Source organism: Erpetoichthys calabaricus, chromosome 9, assembly GCF_900747795.2.
Source record: "Erpetoichthys calabaricus chromosome 9, fErpCal1.3, whole genome shotgun sequence".
NCBI classification, from domain to species: domain Eukaryota; kingdom Metazoa; phylum Chordata; class Cladistia; order Polypteriformes; family Polypteridae; genus Erpetoichthys; species Erpetoichthys calabaricus.
Genome location: NC_041402.2, coordinates 74,919,469 through 74,945,102, shown reverse-complemented (window position 1 = coordinate 74,945,102; position 25,634 = coordinate 74,919,469). Strand labels below are relative to the sequence as shown.

The 25,634-nt window shown below is 36.4% G+C and overlaps 1 protein-coding gene across 3 annotated transcripts in view; it reads right to left on the bottom strand.

Moving 5' to 3' along the window:
- Positions 1–208: 208 nt before the first annotated feature.
- Positions 209–25,634, bottom strand: part of acsf3 (acyl-CoA synthetase family member 3) — a 194,929-nt gene continuing 169,503 nt past the window's right edge. For all 3 annotated transcript variants that reach the window (XM_028809755.2, XM_051931665.1, XM_051931664.1), the window contains 3 exons: positions 12,349–12,483; positions 11,190–11,301; positions 209–1,310 (listed from right to left, as the gene is read on the bottom strand). In XM_028809755.2, coding sequence (XP_028665588.1) covers positions 1,193–1,310; positions 11,190–11,301; positions 12,349–12,483 — 365 coding nt within the window. In that variant the 3' untranslated portion in view covers positions 209–1,192. The remainder of the gene's footprint in view (positions 1,311–11,189; positions 11,302–12,348; positions 12,484–25,634) is intronic.

The following is a 25,634-nucleotide window of genomic DNA, read 5'->3' as shown; positions in this document are numbered from 1 at the left end:
TCCAGATGCCGTGCACGTTAAAAACTGCTAAGTACTAAAAAAGCTTGTACCTTTCCACATTAAAACAGACAGGGAAGTAGCTTTTCCTGAATCTTACCATTAACATATTTTAAACTTCATTTTCCTCCCAAATAATCTACTCTAACTGTATTTTAATTTTGTTGGCTACACACAAAATAGCAATTTCAATAAACAAAAAGTCTGCTAGTTTAATTTTAAACTATTTAATTAAATAAATATTAATTAACTTTATTTGCCTTAAGACATTTACTTGCATTAAGAATTTGTCATTTTTCACGTACCCCAACTTACTCTCCAGAGACACACAGAGTGGGAGAGAGAAGCTCTGGGTTAGAGTGCAAGCTCAGCAATTGTTCAGCACCCCGGAGCAATTATAGATTAAGGGCCTTGCTCAAGGGCCCAACAGAATAGTATTCTTTCTGGCACTGCCGGGATTCAAAAGCAGCACCCTTCCAGTTAAGTTACCAGCAAAGACCCTTTAACCAGGGAGTCAACAGTAACTATTACCTAGGAAAATAACTAATGCAATTAAAAAATCTATCCCTGTTTAAAAGCATTTTCACCTGTATTAACTGCTGCTGCTTATAAAATGAAAACATACTTGGTTTAAAACTAATTCAAATACATGTTAGATAAATTACTTTGACTATGAAAACCATTTTAGTTGATTAAAATACATCAGTATAGCTTATTTTTTTGTTTACTTCACTCTTTAAATACATTTTAGCAGTTATTTGAAAGAAAGAAAGAAAGAAAGAAAGAAAGAAAGAAAGAAAGAAAGAAAGAAAGAAAGAAAGAAAGACAGACAGACAGACAGACAGACAACTGTTCACGACAAAAATTAGAATGGGATCAAATCCCTGTCTAAATGAAATCTTGCATTATGTTGTTAAATAAAACAATCTCTCTTAATTACCTCTAATTACCTCCTTTGATAAATATTCTGTTTTGGCATTCAAGTCAAAGTGGGCTCAGTTATCCTAAACTAAAGTTTCTTATTTGAATTTTTTAAACTAGTTCAGGTTTTATTCTGATTTCCATTTACTGGAGTGCTGTGTCAGGATTTTTATTTGACTTCAAAGCTGAAAATTGTCTTCTCCAAATAATGGTTGCACAAACTTCTTTTCATTCTGATCAGGACTTACACATAATCAGTTACATGAAGTGTTTTCTAACCAGGGTAGAAGTTCTTGAGCAGTTTCTTTTTGTTAACTTTTCCCATTTGGTTTCTAGGCATTTCTTCCACAAGTATCAACTCAGTGGGGATGATGTATGAAGTCATTCGCTCTCTAGAAAGGGAAAAAAAATCCTATATAAAAATCAAGGCAAGTTTATTTAAATATAAACTAGCTGACTATTCAAACTTCTATAAAAACAGTTACAAAATTACAAATGTACAGTATATAGTACTCTTCAGGGAAATTTCAAAGTATACAAACAGACAGAAAAATGTAGTTTACTGGAATGCAAATTAAAGTGCTACTGAAAAAAAATACTGTAATTTATATCACAATTTTATTTTGGGATTTATTCCAAATAATTGTTACCTTGCATTGTGCTACTATTGAATTCTTTTTTCTGGGTCATTAGCTTTTGGGTATAATTTTGAAAGGTACAGATCCATCAAAAGAACAGCCATAGAAATATAGCCTACAGAACAGTACCAGGAAGAAACTACTTAATAAGAAGATACAACTAGATGTATTTGAAAAAAAATGTTACTATAATACCTGCTGATCAATAAAACAGTTGTAAATTTTACACGTTAAGATATATAGTAATGATTAAAGAAGAAATTTATAATAAATTTTGCCAGCATACTTTATTTCTGTGAAAAAATGAAATTGAAGTTGTCATGTTAATAGTCTCACAGCTGGAAGCAAATTAAGAGCAATGTATTGTATGTCTTCCAGGGAAAAATAGCCTGCTCCTCAAACAGAACCAAAAGATACGTTCTAAAGGTATATTAAGTAAATCATAAAGCTGGGAGAAAGCATGATAACATTTACTTAGTAATCTATAATGCAAGAGAGAGAAAAATTTCACATTTTCATGTATTGGTTTTATATCAATATGTCCTTTTTTTAAATCAAATCAAATAAGAGAATGTGCACAAACATTTACTGAATTTCTTTGATAGAAATGCATACTGACAGTAGTGACGAAGGCACTGAGGAGTGAGCATCTAAGACCTTGCTCATCCCTTTTCTCTAGACTGTTTTCTCTTCTGTTCTGTCTGTCCTGGGGCACTGCCTAGTTCTGACAGGCAGGTTGCTGGCACGGATGCTAATCCACCATGTTAGACCAGCCAGGCACAGAGCTTCCGTCTGCAGCTCCAAACCGCCCTGCCATATGGAAAGCCATTGCACAGGCTGTCTGCTGTCAGTGAGGACAGAGATAGGAGGCGATAGGCCCCACAGCCATTCTACTGAAAGGGGACATGTGTCTCCTGCCAGTGCTTGTGTTAGGGGCAAAACAAATGCAAGTGACATTTAAAAACAGCAGCAAGAGCAGCACAGACAGGAACAGAAGCTTGATGCCTGCAAGTCACAGAGGAGGCTCCTAGAATTAGAATTCTGAATTCTTCTCAGGTTCCTATTTTCATCCCACGAGTCAGTCAGACATCCTGTCTGATTGCATATTCTACAGTGTACTCCTTTTATGATCTACTTTTGATTTTTATTTTACACTGTGATCCACACTATATATGTTTAATAAGGTTTCAATTTGACTTTTATTAATTAAGATAGTATGCTTTCTCCTAAAACAAACTATACTAATAAGTGATGCAAATTGATGCTACTTTCTTTTTTTTTATTACAAAAGAAGCAATATTAGCAATATCCTTCTTTTTATGGATGCATATTTAAAAATTGCCTTAATATACATAGACACAAGCATTGTGATATATACAAACGTTATTGTATTGTATCTAACACACTTTTATGTATCAAAATGAAAAGCTTTGATTTTATATTACTGAACAACACATGGGAGAACACAGTGTTAAAATAACAAATGCTTATATACTATAAGTTTTTTAACTTCACAGGGCAGGAAACCTAACTATCAGTGTTCTTTCATTTCTATGCTCCTGGAACCCACTGTAAGTGTTATGTTATGATTGTTTGTTGAGCCAATACATGACAATACTCTCATTTACATACACACACGATTGGCATCATACAAAACAAACATTTAAATTGGATTATGGAATAAGTTAGGGCAAAAAAGTCTTTTGTTGCTTTTGTAAATCACATCATAATCCACCAAAAAAAAAAAAGCAAAACATAACATCTTCCATCTTCAGATCTGCCCTATGATTCTGCAGTTTAGTTAAGATTATTTTATTATTACTTTAGTATTATCACTTCATTTCTGTAACTGTATCAGGTACAACAAATATAACTTGGTGATGCAAATACAAATAAAACACTAACACAAACATGCAGCACATGTCAAAGGTGATTATAACAATAATTAGGATTCATAATTGTAGGATTTAAAACTAGACACTGGAAGTACACACAAATTTTACACGTATGACTTATCGAGCTGCAAGACAACTATAATTTTTAATTGCAATTAATCACAAAATGGTCCCTTGGTTAATTGTGATTAATTGCAAGTTTAACGAATGTAGTTCTGCGATATCCAGTAGTCTCCTGTGAATGTCACTACTGCTCTAACTTGGGAGGTGTGGGGAAAAACAGAAAAAGTGTAAAAGAAAAGGAAAAGAAAGAAATAATAAAAAGAGACAATGGAGTATTAACAGTGTGTGAAAAAAGTATTCTATGAATAACATTTCTCTTATATGCACATGGACCTATTGTTGCAGCAATTGTATATGAGGTTTGGTACTCAGTGAGGCCCCAGTGGCCTCAATATATAGTTACTAGCCGACGCCCGCAGTAGCACACGGCGGTGTAAGAATAGGAACGGAAAACGGTGAGAAAGGAATTCAGAAATCAAGAACAAATAAATACTTCTTGAAAGATGCAGTGTGCATATATAATTTCCGGCCAAGCAGGATTACATGTGAAAGTGATAAATAAATCAGGCTTTCCAAATTTACGTACTATGGCCATGGCATCCTGATAGTTTTGTTGCATGTATCTTGGACTTCCTGGAAATATGGACGGTAATATGATCATTTTGCCTACACGTACGTTGTTATTTTCAGCATTTGCTTGCAGTGCGTCTGATAGTTCGACGCGCAGATCTTGTTGATGTAAACTGAGATAGTTGAGACGGGCGCCCTCTGTTTTAACATACGCATCTGCCAAGTACTGTTGGAATAGTTTGCCGCTAGAGTGCAAAATACTAAATGTATTCCTCATTGCTAATCTGTACGCGTAAAATTGGCATTGAGTAAGCCTTATTCGCTTGGCGGTTCTTTTATCAGGAACATGTTGTAAATCTTTGTGCCAGCCAATGTCTCTGTAAGGGAATAAAAGTGGATAAACCATAGGATCGTAATTCATATTGAGCGTGGAAATCTGTTTACAGGAATTGCCTATGGGATAGATGCAAATGTCCCTTTCGGCAGGCGTTTCGCCATCTTCTCCGACGAAAATCGCTGCAACATCGGTGTGACATGTCGGGGCATTGTATCGTTGTAAATCCTGCCTAGGGGTTTCCTTGAAAACCATTCGTACAGATGCTGTTGGATTGGACTGAGCGATTTCATGCATGTGTTTGTATGATTTAGCGAAGGGGTTGATGGTTCTGAGCATGGAATCTAGCTGGAGAAGTACATTTTCGCTGCATGCAGAATTTGCTTTATTTTGTAAGTGTACTTTAGTAGCTTGTGCTGTGTCAAAAACATACAACTGTCCATATCCTGAAGAGGTAGAAGTGTTAGCGTATAGTGGAGAGATTTGGTGATAAATTTGCCCATGTATGTTAAAACAGTATGGTCTGTGGCCAGGAGGTTGAGTTATCTGTGCACCCATGGAAGCAAACGCTAGATAAGGGTTGTATTCTCGAATATGTTCACGATAATTTTTAGCTTCTGATGTTTGCTGTGTAAGAAGCTGTTGTAAAGACACAGGTGGCTACCGCAAGGGTTATAAAGCTAATTTACCGTTGTGGCAGCACCTCGAGTACTTGTTGGATGTATTACGCTCAGCAGGCCAGTATAGTGCATGACATGGAAGACGACGAATAGGAATCGGGAAATGCTGTGTCAGCTGCGTGTGGGCGGGACCGGTTTTGAAGTGGAAGCAGGATGAACCAGAAGAGAAATATATATAAGAGATAAACTTACTTGTGCATATGATGTCCTTAAAGACTGCTGATGAGTTTACTTTTATTGTATGCAAAATAAAAAAATAACAATTAATGAAGTTGTGTTGTGTCTCAAGAGGCCAACCGTTTACATATTTTGTACAACAGTGTTTATATTTATACTTCGAATAAACTGTTTATATCATGACTGTGTTAATTCCACTTTGGACCAATCCCAAGCATTAATGTTACACACACTTTTCTTTCAATAAACTCTTGCCAGATAGCAATAGATATCCAAGCAAAAACATTAGGGGAAAATACTACAAACATGATATTTTTCCTTTGTTTCAAAAATAAAAGTAAAAATGGAAAATACTAATAAACTTTATATACATTTGTCAATTATTATTTACAAAATGATAAATTGGTTTCAATCATGAAAAAAATTTTAATAACATTTTTAATGAAAAGCAAGTGTAAAACTCCTCATATAATCCTTTGCTTTATATTAGTTTAGAAATAGAATAAATAGTTGTAAACAGACTACAGTACTGCCTTTACCAGCACAAATTCTTGCCCAGAGCATTACTACTCTGTTATTAAAAATAAAAATGCTACTACAGCTACATATTTAAGGATGAGAGAGAGAGGGGGAGGGAGGGAGGATGAGAGCATGATATATTAATATATATTAATCAACCACCAATCAGTGAGCCGTATTCTGTTAACGTCAGTGATAGGCCAAAAATAAAATCTTTGGAGTTTGCATACTTTGAACAATTGAGTGATTTCAGTTTGCATCTTTAACTATTCTGCAGTTAAGTATTTTATACTTGCAGAGTGAAAAGTATTCTTCATCATCCTACCCCCTTTTGGTACACTTATATACCTCAAGCCTTTATAACTGCATGAGATGTTTATTTTCTTATTGCAGCTTTCATTATTGCTGTTGCATCTGCAAGTAACTGAATGCACTTAGAACAATGTGAACAAACAGGGCATCAACAAATTAACAGCTGTCAATTGCTTTTTTGTGCACAAGTGTCAAAGTTATGAGCCATTTAAGATTTCATATGTTGATTACAGTAGAAAATCTAAAAAAAATGGAGCCTTAACTCCTGGTGTTCTTTTTTAAAGCAAAGATTTGTTTGCTTTAAATACAGTTGCTGGTATTTCTCAACATTTGAAGAAACGTTTGAAACAACTGCATAAATCATTTCTAGCAACTTAACCTATGTTTAAATTAACTATAACAATTGGTTTACAATTTTTGCTCTTTATGTTTTCAAGGATGTAAAAATGTTTTAACTTTAAATGTTTCTTATGGAACACAACTAGGGAAAGCATAAATAGACACACCTTTTGTGACTCTTTTTTCTTCTCCAGCTAAGAAGCCAGTCCTTTAAGGACCTCAATCTTTAGGACCATAACTCTGCTCCATCACAAAATTCTACATAGTCTAATCACCCAGTGTTATGTTTGAATGATCATTCAAAGTCAGGTTGTACAGAGTAGATGTGTTTACATTTATGAATGGTAAAAGATTCCGTTAAGAATGGTCAGAAACATTAAATTTAACATAATAAGCAAAACCAAAGAGAATAAAGCGTGAGTCATGAATTCATAACAGGCAAAGTTTAAACATATCAATAAACTTAAAAAACAAAACAAAATTGTTCAATAAGTCTGTCTTCTTGTGCTGATGAATCTACTTCTCTGAGAAAGAAATTTCAGATGTCAAAGGTAAATGCACTTCAATCTTTTAGAATCAGCTTAATCATGACATAAAGTATACTTCTGAACAAGCGCACATATATGCTAAAGATGCACTGTATTGTTAGTGATGAAACACAAAATAGCTTATGTGATGACATCACCAGCAAACAATGAATAAAGGCAAGGAATGGAAAAAGGTCACTTAATTCCTGATAAATATAAGGCTGTTTTTGTAGACTGTCTAATAGATTCCAAAGAAGACAGACAGAGGAAGAGAGAGTGATGGCCACTTGAAGACTGAAAAAATAGACAAAAGCCATTAAAGCCTTAGTGAGCACTTTGTTGAGCATGCATTTTAAGTTAAATCCCAAACAATGTCAGCACATTCCTTTAGTGCTCCTTCATCTACAAAAAGCAGCACATTGCAATGGATATTATGAGGATGTTTGAAAAATTCTGCAAGTGACAAGAAATTAATTTGGGTAATTATGGATTATGCCCCAATTCCTGAAGCTGAATTGACTCCAGAGAGAAAAAGTAAAAGTATTAGCGTGAGAAACATTTGAATTTTATTTCTTCTTTAGGCATTCCCAAACAGATCCTGATGGATTAGGGAATATCCTTGTTATAGCTCAGCTGGCATACAATAAACAGAATGCAAAACGATTCCACTGTTTTAATGATGTGGAGATGAACACATTATGTGGTGAAAACCGGGGAACACCCTAGACCCAGAATCTGACAGAATACAAGTGGCTTTCTTGTAACTGGCATTGACCTTTTTTGCTTCTTTTTCACTGTCTTGCTCTATGAAGCCTGAAAACACCATGTAAACAGGCAAACAGCAGTAATAAAGAAAGAAAATGAAATATGGTAAATGGCAATAAAGGAGACTTGAACAAAATGAAAACAAAGAATAACCTGCTTAAAATAATTAAACAAAATTATAAGAAGCTCATAAAGAATACTGGGATTATAAACACAATGATTAAAAGCTTGCTTACACTGACAACATTGGTCCCTTTGCAAACAATTACCATTGTGATGTCTCACATCAGTTCATGTGTATTGCACACAGCTAGATGCATGTATGCTAATGCCTCCAGAATACACACACATGCCCCAGATTATCTGGGAAGAAACTGATCAGCACAGTAAAATATGCCTATAAATTTGACACTATAAAAGATTAAATGAGAAACTAATAAAGTTAAACATAACACAAAAAATACGTTTTGCCGACTGTGAAACCTCATTGTCCTTTAAGCCTTGATTATTTAAAGAAACCATCAGACCATTAAAAATACAACATGCATACTGCCTTAGTGTGGCCTGCATGGAACAGGCAGGGATCAAAACTCCCTTAAGTCTTATTTGCTAATTATGACATATCACAAACTTCCATAAGCTTCCCTGTGTCTGCACAATTGCTGAATGAGAGAAAATTGCAAGGTACAGTATCTTGTACATTGTTCAGGAAAGTTGGAAAGAGCAAAACAACCTAATATAACTGAGTATATTGTGTGTCTAAGAACCTGATGTGAAAACAAAGAGGAAGCTCTGTGCATACAGTCATAATTTTAAAAGTTACACTCACCACCTCACACTCAAAATTCCTAGCATGCTGCAATGGAACTTTCTATTAAAATTAAGAAAATGTCTGGTTGACAAAAACTAAACAAAAAGGTCAAAGTGCAAAGGTATCAAGTTGAGTTAGTTTACTCAATGGGTTTCTGATGACACTGGTTCAAAGTTACTGAGACATCCTGTTTAATTTTGGGAAAAAATCCCCAAACCTTTCAAATGTTTAACTGAATAAAGCCTATAAAATCAACAAGTATATTATAAATAATAAACAGGGGAATAAAACTCTGACCTGTCACAATATCTCAATCATGAATTTGTGGCATGGTTAAGAAATATTTCTATTAGATCCCTGTGGTAAAACTGGAAGAAAAAAAAAATAAAAAAATGTAAAATATAAAAAAAATAATAATAATAAATAAAGAAATAAATATTTAAAGATGATTGAAAAGTCATAATTCCTGGTCCAGTTTTATAGTTCCGATACCAAAAGAAACACTGGAAACAGAAAGTAACAGATAGAAAAATGATCATATTTGGGTGCATACTTTCTTCAAGCCATGCAGGACAGCCTCAATATTCCTGAAGGTTGATATTATGCTTAATTCTACTGACTGACTGTCTCAGTTAAACTGGTCTAGTGGATCAGTCAAAATTCTGCTTAAAGAGGATCCTAGGTGCGGGTTGTTTTATGATGGCAAAACATTGTCATATGGTGACTCTTGTAATTTATTTTTTGCTAAACTTCATCAATTGATGTTTAAAGATGCAAACACTAAGGAATGCTAATTTCTTAACTTAGACAAATCCTTATTAGTCATCTGCATGTAAAATTTAAACAATAGCAAACTGCTGTCATTCACTTAATCTGCAAAACAACTGATTTCTGCTTTTCTACCGCAGCATGAAGTATGTGCCTTATAAAAATATATATGTATATCTAGGAATACTCATGTTTTATGACATTATATAAAAAAAATCAGCAATTGTAGCCCAATAAAACCAAGGCTGTCTAAAACAATAGGGTTACATTGTGGCTTTTCCAGAATTTCATTCTGTTTCTTGAAAGAAAGGGATGTGTTGGAATTAGCCATATATAATCAAGAAGTTTCAGCTTGCTGTGTTTGAATACTGCTTATGTTTAACTACATTTGATTGTTTGAATGCATTTTGTTTAGTTATTCTTTAAAAATTGTGATTTACTGTTTGTCAGATTCAAGTTGTAATGCTGTTTTTCAAAATTAAATTTCCTCCTCTAACTTCATGTTATGTTTTTCTGCAGTTAGATTAATTATAATGTGGGGCTTAAATATTTTTCCTGACATATTATGATACTGATGTTTATGAATTTCCATTTGCTTTTTTACCTAACTCAAGAAATTTATTGTTTAACTCTTACTAAAGCTAAAATCATTGATTTCATTTTATAAAAATATTTCCTTAGAATTAATTATTTTATATGAGAATATGGAAGATCATTATCTTGGTTAAAGTAATGTTGTATTAGTATACCCAAAATCTTAAGACAGAATTATTTCTTTCTGCTCTTTGAAGTATAATACATTTCTGTTACTGAACCTTGACAAAACATGTTTTCATTTTAATGTCACTTTTTAATTTTCAGCTTAATTGCTACCTTAATCTATGAAAGCATTATTTATTACACTCATATTTTTAGCACTAACTACATGTATCATTAAAAATTAAATCAGTTCATCTCATAAATGCTCTTAAACTAAATTAAAATGGAACTCACAAAGCTAAATCAATCAAAATTAATAGAAAAAGCTACACAATATAAAAATGAACAGACTTGGTGATCTCCAGCAAAAATAGCATTCTGTGGTGCCCATCTCACTTTTGAATTATACTCATGTTTTTCTAAACTGTATATAAATACAAAGTACCGTGTATAAGGTCTAAGTCTGGGCAATGTGTGGTGCTACTGTGACTGCAAAGCCATTAACATATACAGTACATATTACATATTGTTATATACCAGCTTTATCAACAGTGCAAAGTGCCTGTCCATTCACACACTCACTTAAATGTTGGTAAGCAAGGCAAAAATAAAGTTGTGTATAATGCAACAGTTAAGTGAAAAATACAAAGTTTGCCACCTTCCCAAAAATTTTGACTGAAATGCTACAGATGTTGTGGAACCTGTTAATTCTTACACAAGATGTCAACATGTCTCATATTATATTCAATACTGTTTTCTGGTTAAACTTACTCTTTAATTTTTATTTTTTATGAATTGCCTCCTGGTCTTTCTATGTGTTTTATGTTTACTTTGTGACTATATATTTATTCATAATGGATGTGTGTGTGTGTAAGGGACTATGCTGATATCCTATACAGGGTTGATTCTTTTTTAGTTTCTGATGCTGTTATGATAGGCTAAACTGTGTTGTGAACCTGTAGTGGAAAATGCAGATGCAGTGATCACAAGGATTGATGTCTGTACGCATATTTATTAATGTAAACTTCCTTGTACATTTTCTATGTACATTAAATCGGTACTGAAATAAACATTCTGAAACTTTAAATTCATGACTGCAGCTATATTAAAGTTAAATGTCAATAACGGCGTTGTCCAAGATATTGGACTTAAAACAAATTTACTTTTCCCTTACCTGGCCCATGCTTTCAAATCCAGCAAAGACAAGCTACGTTCTGGTCTAAGCTCCACCACAGCGGTTACTCGCTGTCCCCAAGTAGCATCCGGTGCACCAATAACTGCTACATCTAAAACAAATATTGAACTTAGTACTTTATTACAAGAGTGGTACAGTGGCATAGTGGTTAACACTGCTGCCTCTCAGCCACAGGCTCCTGGGTTCAAATGTAGATAACTATGATTTAAAGATGACAGAAGAATGAAAATGGCAAACTATACTAATATATGTAATACAGTCCTAATAAAAACATAAAACTGTCTTCCAGTTCTTTTAACATATAACAGTAATGCTTTATTAAGACTGGTATTCTGAGAAAGGAGGTGGGGATAATGATTTTTATGCATTTATAGCATCTGTAAATGTCTTGATACCAACACGGTCAAACCTGATCTTTTATGACAGAAGTTACAGAAGTTACAATTAATTACTAATTAAATATCTAAAATAAATTAATTTCAAGTTTTTATTTACTTGATATGTTTTATAGCATGGTGAAAAAACACTCCAGAGTTTTTTCAGTTTGAAAATAGTAATTTGACTAGAATACAAGAAAATATGAGAAATACAATAAATGAAAATGTAACATACTTATGACCAGCTAAAGCACTGTATCTATCATATTAGCTGAACAGCTGAAATCCATCTATTATTTTATGTTTAATACATGTTTTTGCAAGGAACCAAATCTGGATGGGTTACTATTCTGTCAGACTAATATTTATACACACAGTGATTTAAACAGGGGAAATCTGGATTCTACAATTAACCTGACACCATGGGAACATTCACATTTCAAGCAGACAGTGACCTGGCAGGGACTCAGAATAAATCTAACGAAATTGTGATGGAGGGATATTAACCACGTGAAATAGTACCTACATATTAGAAATAATTCAATACAGCCAGTTTTGTTATGATATAACAACATATTTACTCAATTCCTTAAAATAACTAACATTTTCTTAATACATGAATATGATATTCTAACTTTCCTTTCAATTTCTACAAAAACAAGAACATCTTTCAACTATCAAACAGTAACAAGGAATGCATATCTTGAAGCAAAAATGCTTTGATATCACCAATAGGCAACCCATTTGTCATGAATGGTTACCTGCGATATCAGGGTGTGTTATTAAGTGACGTTCCACTTCTAGTGCACTGATTTTGTAACCACCACTCTTTATGATGTCCACTGAAGTTCGCCCCATAATCCAGTAGACTCCATCTTTGTAAACAGCTGTGTCTCCTGGAGAAGAAGAAGAAAAAAAAGCAGCATAACTTAAGTTTTCTGCTTAATACAATGTCTACACTCAATGTATTCTTCATGAAGTTTGTAGACACTGGTGAAAAGTAACTAACAATCTATAAGCAATATGTTACTATAATTTTTGCTTTGCAAGAAATGAGATTACATCAGGTTTCTCTTCAGTTTTACAAGACTCAAAGCCTCTTGGAGTAGGTAAAGGAGCCCAGCCCATCTGCAGTGGGGCAGCACTCTACACAATGCTATTGAATTCTTTTAATTTCAGGAAGATACAAACCTTAATTCCTTTGAAAATTAGTTTTTTTTTTTTTTAAAGATTCCCAGTTCAAGAATAAAGAAATGTTTTAGTTTTGTTTATGCAACTTCAGTCTTAATATGAGACAAGTGGTGCAAGAAGTGGAGTTGCAAAAATGGTTCAACAACATCAACAATATTATGCTAAATCTGTGCCTCTTCACTTGATTCCAAAGATAACCTACTTTCCAGCGTTGCTATATGTGCTACATATAAGCTACAACAAATGACTACTACAGATGACCCAAAGTGTTTTTTTATGCATCTTTGAGTGAACCACTTTGATGATGGGCTGGAAGACAGCAAACTGTGCAGCCGTCCTCACCACATTATTAACTGGTGACGGACACCAAGATATATCCAATACTCCCTTCAACAGGTTGAATGACACTATGATTTTATGAAACAGCAAACTCTCTTACATTCCTCTAATGAGTTGTCTAGCCAAGGAAAGTAAATTTTGAATTAGGTAAATTGTTCCTCATAGATCAATAAGACCTCAGGCTCAGGGGTTTGTAAATCTCAATCAGAGTTGGCTCTGGGATGATCCCATGGTACTTATTATGGAGAATTTGCTATGGATAGGATGCTGAATGGAAGAAGTGATGAGCTACATGAGGAGAAGCTGATGTATGGTCTCTTATGGATTTACCTGGAAGACTGGAAGGTGCATAAGACACTAGGAAGGAGAAGGGATATCCTAGCCGGACAGCAGGCCCCAATCTTATCATTCAACTTGTCATGCAGGAAACTATTCTAATTGGGAGTTCACACTGGAGTCCCACCCTCAAAGTTCTGCTTAAGGCATGGAAAACACAGATTCCTTGGTGGCTTTCGATCACTGCAGTAGGAGCAAGTAAGGCAAATAATAATATCCAAAACAGCGAAAAGTTTTCATCTATCTGTGGGATTACCTGTGCAAGAAGTACTTGCTTTACTGGACTCTGGCAGTGACTTCCATATGATCTGCCAAGACTTGCTTTAGAAACCGAACTGTAAAGGTATGGGATGAATAGACATTTGAAGTGTCTGTGGCAAAGAAAACAAATATGAGGCAGTACTACTTCCTGTAAAGGAAAAAATATATAGGGTGTAGATGGCAATTTCAGACACTTGTCCACACCCAATGCTAATAGGAAAATGAAATATTTTTTTTCCTCAGATCCATAAAATTTGTCAAAGGCAATTTTCTCCTGCTCCTCTAGAGACTGAGAATGTAGTTCATGGAGAGGATTTTATCACAGCTGAATAATGCCCAGAAGTTAATTTAAAAATTGAACCATACTTAAATATTGAAAATGATGAAGACTCCTACTGGAGAGTTACAGAACTGTTAGTGATTACTTTGAACAAATGTCCAGATCTATACCTTCAGTTTCCTCTGACAGTAACGAAAGATCGACATTTCATAGCACACCAAATTTTACAGAGCCAGAGTATGTTCAATTACAAAAAGAAGACATAAGTTTAGAATTTAAGAATTTATTTAGAATTTAAGCCGGCATGACTAGTAGATGAGGAGTAATACAAAGAACGGGATGTGCACAATTTGAAAACTTCACATTTTATAATAAAAATGTTTTTTTATATAGTGAGATATTGGACTGCATCACTGCTGAACTCAGAGAAGTTATTTGTTCCACAGTTCCAAAGGGAAATTCCTTAATGCCTTGCTCACTTACATGTTAGGAGACCATCTCAGGTTTGAGAAAACAAGGGAGCATATTTTAAAACATTTTTATTGATTAAATCTGACTAAAGATGTACAACAATTGTGTAAATTTTGCCCTGACTGTCAGATAGTCTCTGCACATTGGCTTCTACATGCTCTGTTTCTTCCAATGTCTATTATTTGAAAGAGTGTGGATGGATATCGTTGGGCCATTGCCCATAAGTAAAAATAGCACCAGTATATGCTTGTCTTAGTAGATTATGCTATCAGATATCCAGAAGTGGCAGCTTTGAGGAAGGCAAATTAGCCTAGTGTGGCAAAAGCAGTTAACTGAGGTTTTAACTTGTATGAGAATGCCTTACATTAGTAGATCGGGGTACACATTTTACTTCTAGACTCATGAAAGAACTGTCTAAGGTTCCTGCAATAAAAAAAAAACTAAGCACAACTGTATATCATCCAGAGACAAATGGGTTAACTGAACGATTTAATAGAACGTTAAATGATTATGCGCGTTACTGACAAACACCAAACATTTTGAGACACAGTGTTACCGTTTTTGTATGCTGGGAAGGAACTGCCTCTATGGGTTGAAGTCCTTTTGAATTGCTTTTTTGTAGACAGCCTTAGGGGCTGTTGGATCTTTTAAATGAGGACTGAGAGAAAAGTTGCTCAAATGATCTCACTTTAAATTAGCTAAAAAAAAAGTCATTACTTTGCAAGAAATAAAATGTCTAAATTATCCTTGATTTCAAAAGAGCATTTACAACATGAGCAGGAAGAACAAAAACATGTGTATGATAAAAAAGTAAAAACAAATATTGTAGAGTAATTATAAAGTGAAGGTATCTAAACATCATACACCAATTCAAAGACTATATGTCAATCTACTAAATGAATGGCATGACCTGAAAGTGATTTTTGCTTTAGCAACTGTTGTTTCTGATGATCCTGGAGCTTCCATAGGGGATGATTTAACTGAAACACAAAAATTTCAGTTAATCTCACTTATCTGGATGATTAATCAAATATTACTTGGAAAAACTAATCTGGCAGACAACAGCATAATAATGAAGCCTAATGTTAAGATTCACACGTGCCTTCACACGTGCCAGTACAGAATTCCTGAAACTAGAGGTGTAGCAGTACATGAAGAGGCAAAACAAATGCTTTAATTGGGTGTAATTTGAGAGGGGAAGAGTGTATGATGTAGTCCAAATGTATTAATCCAAAAGTGGATGCAATAGTATAGTTTTACAAAGATTTTAGATATTTGAATAAAGTTTCTAAATTTGATGCCTACCTGATGTCCCATTTAGATAGGTTGTTGAAAACATTGGGTCAAGCCCTTTATAACTCTACATTTGATGTAACTAAGGGATATTGGCAGGTGCCTCTTGAGGATTCTAGATGTGAGAAAAGTAGACTTTCCATCCTGGATAGCTTATTTGAAATTGTAATGCTCCTTTTTTGGGCTTCATGCCCCTAACCCCGAGTTAGCATTCATTTATGGATTAGTTTTGTCAAAAGACAGAACCTCAGACCATTTATGAAATGTTTAAACAGCATCCTTTATGCTATAAACAAACTGTCCGCAAGATCTGTTTATTTTTGAATCCAATGATCTCCACATTAACAAGAATTACAAAGTAGCTCCCCAAACCTTCATCTGTGCCCTACTTATGTTGTTACAATATATACAGGGGGTCCTCGGGTTACGACACAGTTCCGTTCCTACAACAGTGATGTAACCCGAATTTTGGTGTAAGTTGAAACACACTTTAACATAAGTCACTTACCTATCCTAACACATTTGCAAAATCATAATCTAGAACATAAAACACAACTAAGTCACAGAAAAAGGAAAAGGACATAAATATACTGTACTGTACACTGTACTGTAGTAACAGAAAAAATGACAACAATTAGTGTAAAAAACAATGTCTAATGTCACTTCCATCTGATGGCTTTCCTCTTCTTCGAAGCACTACCATCTGAAGACTCTGACTTTAATTTAGGAGCCATGATAAGGGCCAAAACGTCACCAAACAAAGCAACACAAACGGAACTCTTGTGCCATGCGCAACCAAACTAGTTCGCCAACTCCCTCACTCAAACGTCGCATACTTCCGCCATGCACAACAAAATTAGTTTGCCCACGTAGTCTGTAAGTACAACCCCAATTCCAATTAAGTTGGGATGTTGTGTAAAACGTAAATAAAAACAGAATACAATGATTTGCAAATCCTTTTCAACCTATATTCAATTGAATATACTACGAAGACAAGATATCGAATGTTCAAACTGATAAACTTTATTGTTGTTTTGCAAATCTTCACTTATTTTGAATTTGATGCCTGCAACACGTTCCAAAAAAGCTGGGACAGAGGCAGCAAAAGACCGGGAAAGTTGAGGAATGTTCACAAAACACCTGTTTTGAACATTCCGCAGGTGAACAAGTTAATTGGAAACAGGTGTTTGTCATGAATGGGTATAAAAGAAGCATCCCCAAAAGGCTCAGTCGTTCACAAGCAAGGATGGGGCGAGGTTCACCACTTTGTGAACAACTGCATGGGCAAATAGTCCAGCAGTTTAAGAACAACGTTTCTCAACGTACAATTGCAAGGAATCTAGGGATTTCATCATCTACTGTCCATAATATCATCAAAAGATTCAGAGAATCTAACGGTGTAAGCTAAAACACTCACATCTCAATTTTTTTAAGTTTTTATGGGAGTTAACGTTGTAACCCGAGGTCCCCCTGTATACTGTATATACATATACCTGTACACTACCAATTAAAAGTTTTTTCTTTAACTTTACGCAGTTTAATGTCTCAATGTACTTTAAAAAAGCATAGGACCAATAATCAACTAGAGATAAAAAAATTTTTTTTTAAATCACAGAACAACAAACAAAATTTACTGTATATACTCGCAGGCAAGTTCTCCCGCGGATAAGTCGGGCCTTGATTTTACAGTATAATTTCTGGCATTTTATAATGTTGGTCGTATAAGTCGAATATGGAAAACTCACGCTATTGGTAAAAAGGATTATGATATGGTAATGGCCACCTGAGAGAGCAACCATGGAGCACGCTGCCTTTTTTTTCTATATGGGTGTGGCAATGTGCTGTATCAGTGCGTGCTCCTAACCTCTCTCTCTCTCTCTCTCTCTATTGTGCCTACGTGACCACACAGTAACATCCGAACTATTCCGAAGCAGCGTTTGCACTGATTTGTGTTTTTTGTATCTCATACACCTTTATCGTAAGAGCATCCCTTATATATGATGGAGCGTTTGATCAGAAGAAAATATGAAGCTGGTTTTAAATTAAATGTCATTGAAGCAGTGAAATAAATTGATAACTGCACTGCTGTAACAAAATTTGATGCATCTGAGAAACTGATACGAGATTGGAAGAGGCAAGAAGGTGTAAAATAAATAAATAAATAAATAAATAAATAAGAAAATTAAGTATTGCATTTTTGAATGGGCGTATAAGTTGGGGTCTGATTTTATGATTGATTTTTCGGGTTTCAAGACCCGACTTATACGTGAGTATATACAGTAATCTAAATTTTTGACTTAAGTAGCCAACCTTTACAGGTATAACATCCAAAGGGAAATCAAATTTTATTCAGAAACGTCTTCCTAACACTGTTGCAGAAGTTCCCACAAATGTGTTGCACTTATAAGTAACTTTGCTTTCAACCTTCTGTCCAGCTCATCTCAAAGAAGCTCATTGGGGTTTAAACATGCTCATAATTCCATGATTTGAAACCTGTTCTTCTCTTTTAAGGTACTTCTGACATAGACTTGGGGTATGCTTTGGGTTTTTATCTTGCTGTGGTATGAACTCCTCACCAGCAAGGTGTAGACCATAGGGTGTTGCATGTTGCTGCCAAATTCTGTGGTAGGCCTTTAGGTTCAGGTTGCTGTCACATTGTACAAGTTGCTGACTCTGGATCCATCAAAAGAACCCCAAACCATCATACTTCCTTCTGCCATGTTTGACAGTTGGTGTCAAACAGTGGGGACAGTTGTTTTGCTTGACAGCATAAAAATGTGGTGCAATAAAAGAAAGATTTAAAATTTTGATTCACTGGTCCATAAGATCCTCTTCTCTTCTCTCACTGGCAGTGGTTCCTGGCTCTGGCAAACCTTATTCTTATTTTTACAGTTTTAGTTATTACTTCCTAACTGCTATTTAACCTGTCAAACCTACAACTCAAAGTATTCTCTTTACACTTGAAAATGAGATTTGCTTACTAAGTAAGACTCTCAGAAAGTTTCTTCTGTATCAGTTGTGGCTTTGAGTCTGTCAGACCTGTTCCTGTTAGAGTGTCCAAGGAACTTTTCATGGTGTATGCAACTATATTCACTGATACCTTGACTTACTTTGCAATTTCTCTAAAGGAAAGACCTACACTTTTAAGGGTAATAATGGTTTGTCTATCTTCCTTTGTTAATTGTTATTTTCCTTGCAATTATTATAGCAACATATTATTTCCTGCAGTGCAATATTATACAAATAATGCTCAAGGGTGTGTAGTAACACAGTTTGTGCTAAGTGTGCTTTTGTGCAGAAAAAGGGGGATGAAAGTAATCAACAAAATTAGGGAAACCTATAGGAATTGCTTACATCAACTTTCAAGGTTTAATTAACTTCCATTGCTGCAGAAAAGCTGTAATTTGTTAACCCATTACACGTTCATTGGAAATGGCCTTTATGTAATAACTACATTCAATTATTACATTATTTTTTCACTTTTTAGTAAACTTTAAGTTCTGGCAGTTGATCACTTAGGTTGGGTAGCATGCGCTGGCACAGTGTGTTGCTGAACCCACCACACAATGAAATAGCTTGGGATCCTGGTTGGCAACTCACTAGGCAGACACATGGTCCAGTCCAACTCACCAGAAATGACCATCTATCTGCCACAGCCAGTGGTTACATTGGTGTCCTCTTGGTCTGGTCCAGCTGCGCGGGTCCTCAATAATGAGGATCCTGCGAGGCGGATCACCCTCGGGAAATCACGCCACATGGCCATAGTGCCGTAACTGATGCTCCTTCACATTTCAGGTAATGTGCCTCATTCTGGACTCCATGAGCAACTGTTCTATTCATTCCACATAAAATCAAACCAGCTGTACCCAAGGATTCTCCGAAGAAACACAGTACCGAAGGAGTCCACTTTTCATCTCAGGTCACTGGACAGCGTTCATGTCTCTCAACCATATAGTGAAACAGGAATAACCAGGACTGTAAAGACTTGGAACCGCGCCCTTTTGCGAAGTTATCGGGAGCATCACATACCCCTTTCCAGTGACCTCATGATCCCCCATGATGTTCCAATCTGACTACTGACATCATAGGAAGAGCCACCAGTCACTGCTGAGGTAAGTAAATCTCTCGATGTTGTCAACACTCTCCGCAAACAGACACACAGACACTAGCAAGTCCAGACACTCGGACTTCTTGCTCAGTCTCTCGACAGTCTCGATCAGAGCCTCCATCGTCTACGCAAGACCACAGCATCATTGGCAAAGTCAAGACCAGTGAATCTTTCTTCACCAACAGATGCCCCAGGGCCGTTGGACTCCATGACCCTTCTCAACACCCAGTCCATGGGAGCACGGAACAGTGTAGGAGCAAGAACGCACCCTTGACAAACCCCAGAATCAACTGGGAAAAACGCAGAGGTTCTGCTTCCACTCTGCGCAGTATTTACAGCACCAGTGTACAGGCCGGCCATGACATACAGCAACTTCAGGGGGATCTCACAAAGTCTCTGGATATCCCAAAGGGCAGCTCGATCAACTGAATCAAATGTTTTACAAAAACTGACAAAGGCTGCAAAGAAATTCTGCCGATATTCATGTTTGCACTCAATGTGAACCTTGCATGCCAGGATGCAGTCATTGGTAGAATTCTGAGGCATAAAACCAGACTGGTTGCTGGTATGTGAGCAAGTGATCACGGATCCTATTGAAGATGACCCTAGCAAAGACCACAGCCAACACTGAGAGCAGCGTTATCTCCCTGTAGTTGCCATAATCCAGGCGATCACCCTTCCCTTTCCAGATTGGAATGACATGTCCTATTTTCTAGTGATTTGGGATGACACCCATCTCCTAAATGGAAGCAAAGATTGCTTGCAATGCCAGGAGGACAGCCTTTCCTACCAGCATGGAGAAGTTTACACCGAATCCCCGCAGCCTTCCCTACCCTAATCTGGTTCACCACCTGTGCAATTTCAGTGAGATTGGGTGGTTCACAGTTAATTGGAGGATCAGACTCAAGAACTATGGACCTAGAGATGTCCAATGTCCTAGTTGGAGGATCAGCTTTAAACAGCTACTCAAAGCAGCCAGCCCAGCAGGTCACAACTGCAGCATCACTGGTAAGGACCGTTCCATCACCCGCCCTGACTGCAACACACCAAGGAACAGATTTGGATGTGCATAAAGCTTCAATTCCTCTATAAGCAGTATGTGGGTTCCTAGACCACAGATGCTGTGCCACTTGCTCACAGATTCCTCTAAAAAATACCTCCTTATCTGCCCTCAGAGCCCTTTAAGCAGTCCTTCTCAGTTCTCGGTACAGACCAGAGCTGCCATGAAGCTATGCACTGCGATGCCTCTCAATAATGTCCAAGGTCCCCTTCGAGTTGAAACACCTCTTGTTAGAAACACTGGCAACACCAACACAGCCCTCAGCAACCTTCTGGGTCTTGTCATGGAAGGTCTCCCACATCACATTAGGATTGGCAGTCACACCTAAGTGTGCAAGTTCCTCACACAAACTGTACGCAAACTCATTAGAAACAGCCTGATCTTGGAGTCTGGCCAAGTCTAGCCTCAGTAGGAGGTAGCCTACTAACCTAAGCTGGAAATTCAGAGTAGCATACAAACGTCTGTGGTCAGAATTCACAAACTGAGCACTTCTGCAGGAGCCTTCACAATCTGCCCATGAGGATGTGATTGATCTCTTTCACTGCCCCCCAGTATTGGAGTACTAAGTCCAACGATGCAGCTCAGTTCTGTCTGCCATTTCAGAGCTGCGTGAAGATTTTACGGTGGCTGGACTGCCAGTCCTGCAACTTGGAGGAATGTTTGCAGGGCCGGATGCAGTTTACCACTTAACTTTGTAAGATGCTGGTGATTTACAGGACTTGAATGGCTTAAATTTCAACAAAAACTAGAAAATTTGGGATGTTTTAAAATTTCTGACCAGTAAAAACCTGTCCCTGAGCTGATGTTTTACCAGGATGTTATGCAGCCAGTAGGGATGGACAGCACACTATACCAACACAAGGAGTATCTGGTTTTCCTTAGACTTCTGAGGATATAAAGTAATCTGCAAGTTTGGTACCTTTAGCTTTACTTCCATTAAGGGAGAGATTGCTGTCTTGACATTATTGCATAGAGAAGACGAATCTCCTCTCTGTAACCCATTTCATCATTGTTGATGGTCAGGCATAAGATTGCAAAATTGACATGGTGAAACAGTGTGCGGACACATAGTCAAATGTGAAGAACAAGTACGGCTGTGTGATCAGTACGCTAATCTGCAAGATGCTTGTGTTATGGATCAAAGAAAGTGTACATTTTTCCCAGTTGATTCTGGGGTTCGTCAGGGATGTGTTCTTGCTGAAGTCTGTCATTTTAGAAGTCCAGAATCTATTAACATAGGGTGGCATTGCTGTACAGCCACTGACATTAACAATTAAGAATGTCATTCTCTCCAGAAATTAGTGTGGCAGGAACAGAAAGAATTATTGTTTATGTCAAAAGGTACATAGAAAGCATTATGTTCTTCCAGAAATAAAATATAGTGGTACCTTGGTATACGTCCGCTTTGGAATAAGTCCAACTTGGTATACATCCTGTTTGGACGCGAAAAATTTTGCTTGGTATACGACCTTTGTTTGTAATACGACTCGCGTGCTAGAACACTGCGTGCTACCCTTGTTTACCTCTCTCTCGAGACAAAGCTAAGACTGCCTGTGGTATAGCGGGACCGCAGCTTCAAAGGCCAAGTTTTAAATCTGTATAGCCATGTCGTTCTCCGTGGGCGCGATTGCACGACCGCTGGGAGTTAATGAAGTAGTTGGAGCGAGACGGGAAAGAGCAGTCTTAGCAGGCACTCGACTCTTCTCAGCAAGGTAAAGTGAGGTTAAATTTTCATTTATTTCATCTAATTGCTTTTGTATTTATGTATTTTAGTATTAAGCAGGGTTTAAATTATTTTATACAACCCCATCAATGTATAATATGCCAATAACAATAGGATTTTTTTTTCATGGGAATGGATTAATCATTTTCCCTTTATTTCTTATGGGAAAAATTCGTTTGGTATAAGTCCAAGGATCTGGAACGGATTAAGGATGTATATCGCGGTACCACTGCATTAACTTTTATCAAATTTAGTTGCTTCTCTCTACCCACATACATAGAAGAAATTATTTATTTATTGCTTCAAAAATATTTTACAAGGTAACACATAAGAGGCTAAGGATGAAAAATATAAGAACAGTTCAAAAGTACAGATGGATACAAACTGATTTAAAAAAAGAAAAAAACAAATTATGGTGTGAAGGTCTTTTCCAAATTAGAGTATTTTACATGTGGAGGCCCCTCCCACATGTGTCACAGACCTACAAAATTCAATGCCTTGAAAATTGTCTTCAATATTTCAACTGTTCCTTATGTTTTTTGGGACGCTGAATTAAAAAATAGCATCCATTTTTTTTTCCATCACGTAAGGTTTTCCCACAAAACACAAGGAAAAAATCTAGAAAAAAATACTCCAATCACCGGTAAGAATTTATTCAAACTTCATTTACATGACTTATTACGTTGAAATTTTATGAATAATCTCATGAATAATTTTATGAATAATTTTCAAGACAAACATCCAAAACAGAACCAGTAAAAATTGAAAAATAGAATAAAACAATATTAAAAAATGGGTTTCAACACAAGTACTCAATGGCATTTTGCTGTGCTTCAAAACTTCTCTTGAGGCTTCTCCTTTTATGTTTTTTGTCCACAGTTTCTCATTGCAGTCCTCAGCAATAGTCAGCAATCATGATATTGTTCCACTGCCCCAGTACCTCCTTTAAATTTCTGTGATATCCTGATGGAACCACTTTGCTCACCGCAGCCAAGTTCTCCGGGAAGTAGTCCAAATGAGAGTGGAGGAAATGCAGCTTGACGCTCATTGAACAACCTAGCTCTTCTAATTTTGTCAACATATTTTCAACAATGGCCTCAACGTTTGGGCCTTTATGGTTACCAAGGAATTTGGTGACCACTTCCTTAAATGAAAGCCAAGCTGCTTTTTCCTTCTTGTCCATTTTTGTCTCAAACTATGGATCTTTCATCAGTTTGCAGATTTTAGGACCAATGAATACTCCCTTCCTTTCAACTTTGCCTCTCACAATGCTGGGAACTTGCTTCCCAGGTATTTCAAACACTTGCCTTCTCTTGATAGAGCCTCATAAACTACTTCATGATTCCAAGTTTGATGTGGAGTGGAGGCAGAAGTACTTTCTTTGGGTCCACAAGATGTGCCCTCACAACGATTTTACTTCAGGTTTCCAATGCTACTCACCTTGGCCAACTGCTTCTTGCCCAGTGTTGGCTTCTGTCTCAACTGTTCCACTCACATAAGAAACAGGGACACTTGGTGTATCCTCCTTGCTGTTCTAAAAGCATAGATAGGTCTTTTAAATCCCTGCATATACAGTAGTCCAATCATGGTCCTTGCATTTCAACTTTGACAGAATCAAGCTCAAATTCTCATACTGCTCTTTCAAGTGTAATGAATGGCCAAACCGTATTGAGGAAAACTTAGTCATTTTGAAGAAGTTCTGCTTTTAGGCTTCACTTTGAGGAGTCACTGAACAACCTCCATTCCTTCCTATCGTACTCCAAATTGAACATTTTCATCAGCCCAGGAACACTGTTGCAGTACACCAATTCACCATCTTGAGAAAAATATGAAACAAAATCTTCCTCCCAGTTCCTGTAATGAGAATGAAATATCTGGTGTCAACATTTTTTTTTCCTTCAGCCTTGAGCCCAGCAACTCTGCTGACTCCTTAGGGAGATCTAAATCTTTGACAAGATCATTTAGTTCAGGCTGTGTGAACAGTTGAGGCTTGTTGGTATCAGCACTGAACTCTTCACCAGAATCACTGTCTTCATGATCAGTGTCATCAAGAATAAAGACTTCCTCTAAGGAACTTGGTGAAGTTGACACAGGAATACCAGGACCATGAGGAACAGGACGCATAGCGAATGGGAGATTTGGGTATGAAATTTCTTTTTTGTTTTTCAAGTTGTAACCTTCGACGTTACAAGAGCAAAAATAGCAGTCATTGCTGTGATTGTGAGGCTCCCTCCAGACCACAGGCACCCCAAAATGAAAAGTTTTTATTTTTTTTTTTTTTACCTTGGGACCACTGTCGAAGCTCTTCCAAACAAGTACAACAGACTTTGTGGAGCCCACGACTTGTCCTGATCATGAAGTTTCAATCCAAAATACGCGAAATAAACTTTCTTAACGAAGGCAGTGTTGTTCCTCTGCTGTTTTTTTATAAGACAGTTCCCACATATGTAACAAAAACTGTTGGGTGAAATGTGAGAACTTTGAGTAACCATATTCATGAGAGCAGAGCAATTTAGTTCTTGTTCCTTTGTCTTAAACACTGTTTGCATGCATTTACACATCCTGTGTTTTATTTATCGCTTTCTCATGACTCCTGCTGGTTGAAAAAAGAAAAATATTCAGTCATTTGGTTAGAAACGTTCTAAATACTCTGTGTGAGTACAGTACGGATCATCAGAGAAAAATAACAAACGGCCAAGTTAAATATAGCAATTTGTGGGAAAACCTTACGTGATGGGAAAAAATTTTCCATTGTAGGTCTGTATTGCTGGGGTTGTTGCTCTTTTTAATTTACATAAAAGATCTAGATAAGATTAACTAACTAACAAGAACAGTGTGCAAAATAAAATAAATTAAGGCCACTGGCAGATATTGTTAAATTAGTAAAATCAATAGTCTGACCAGAATTCAGAATTGTATACACATGTAGCACATGAAGTTTAAGGTAAATAAAAGTAGTGTTTTAAAACAAGGATAGTAAAATTA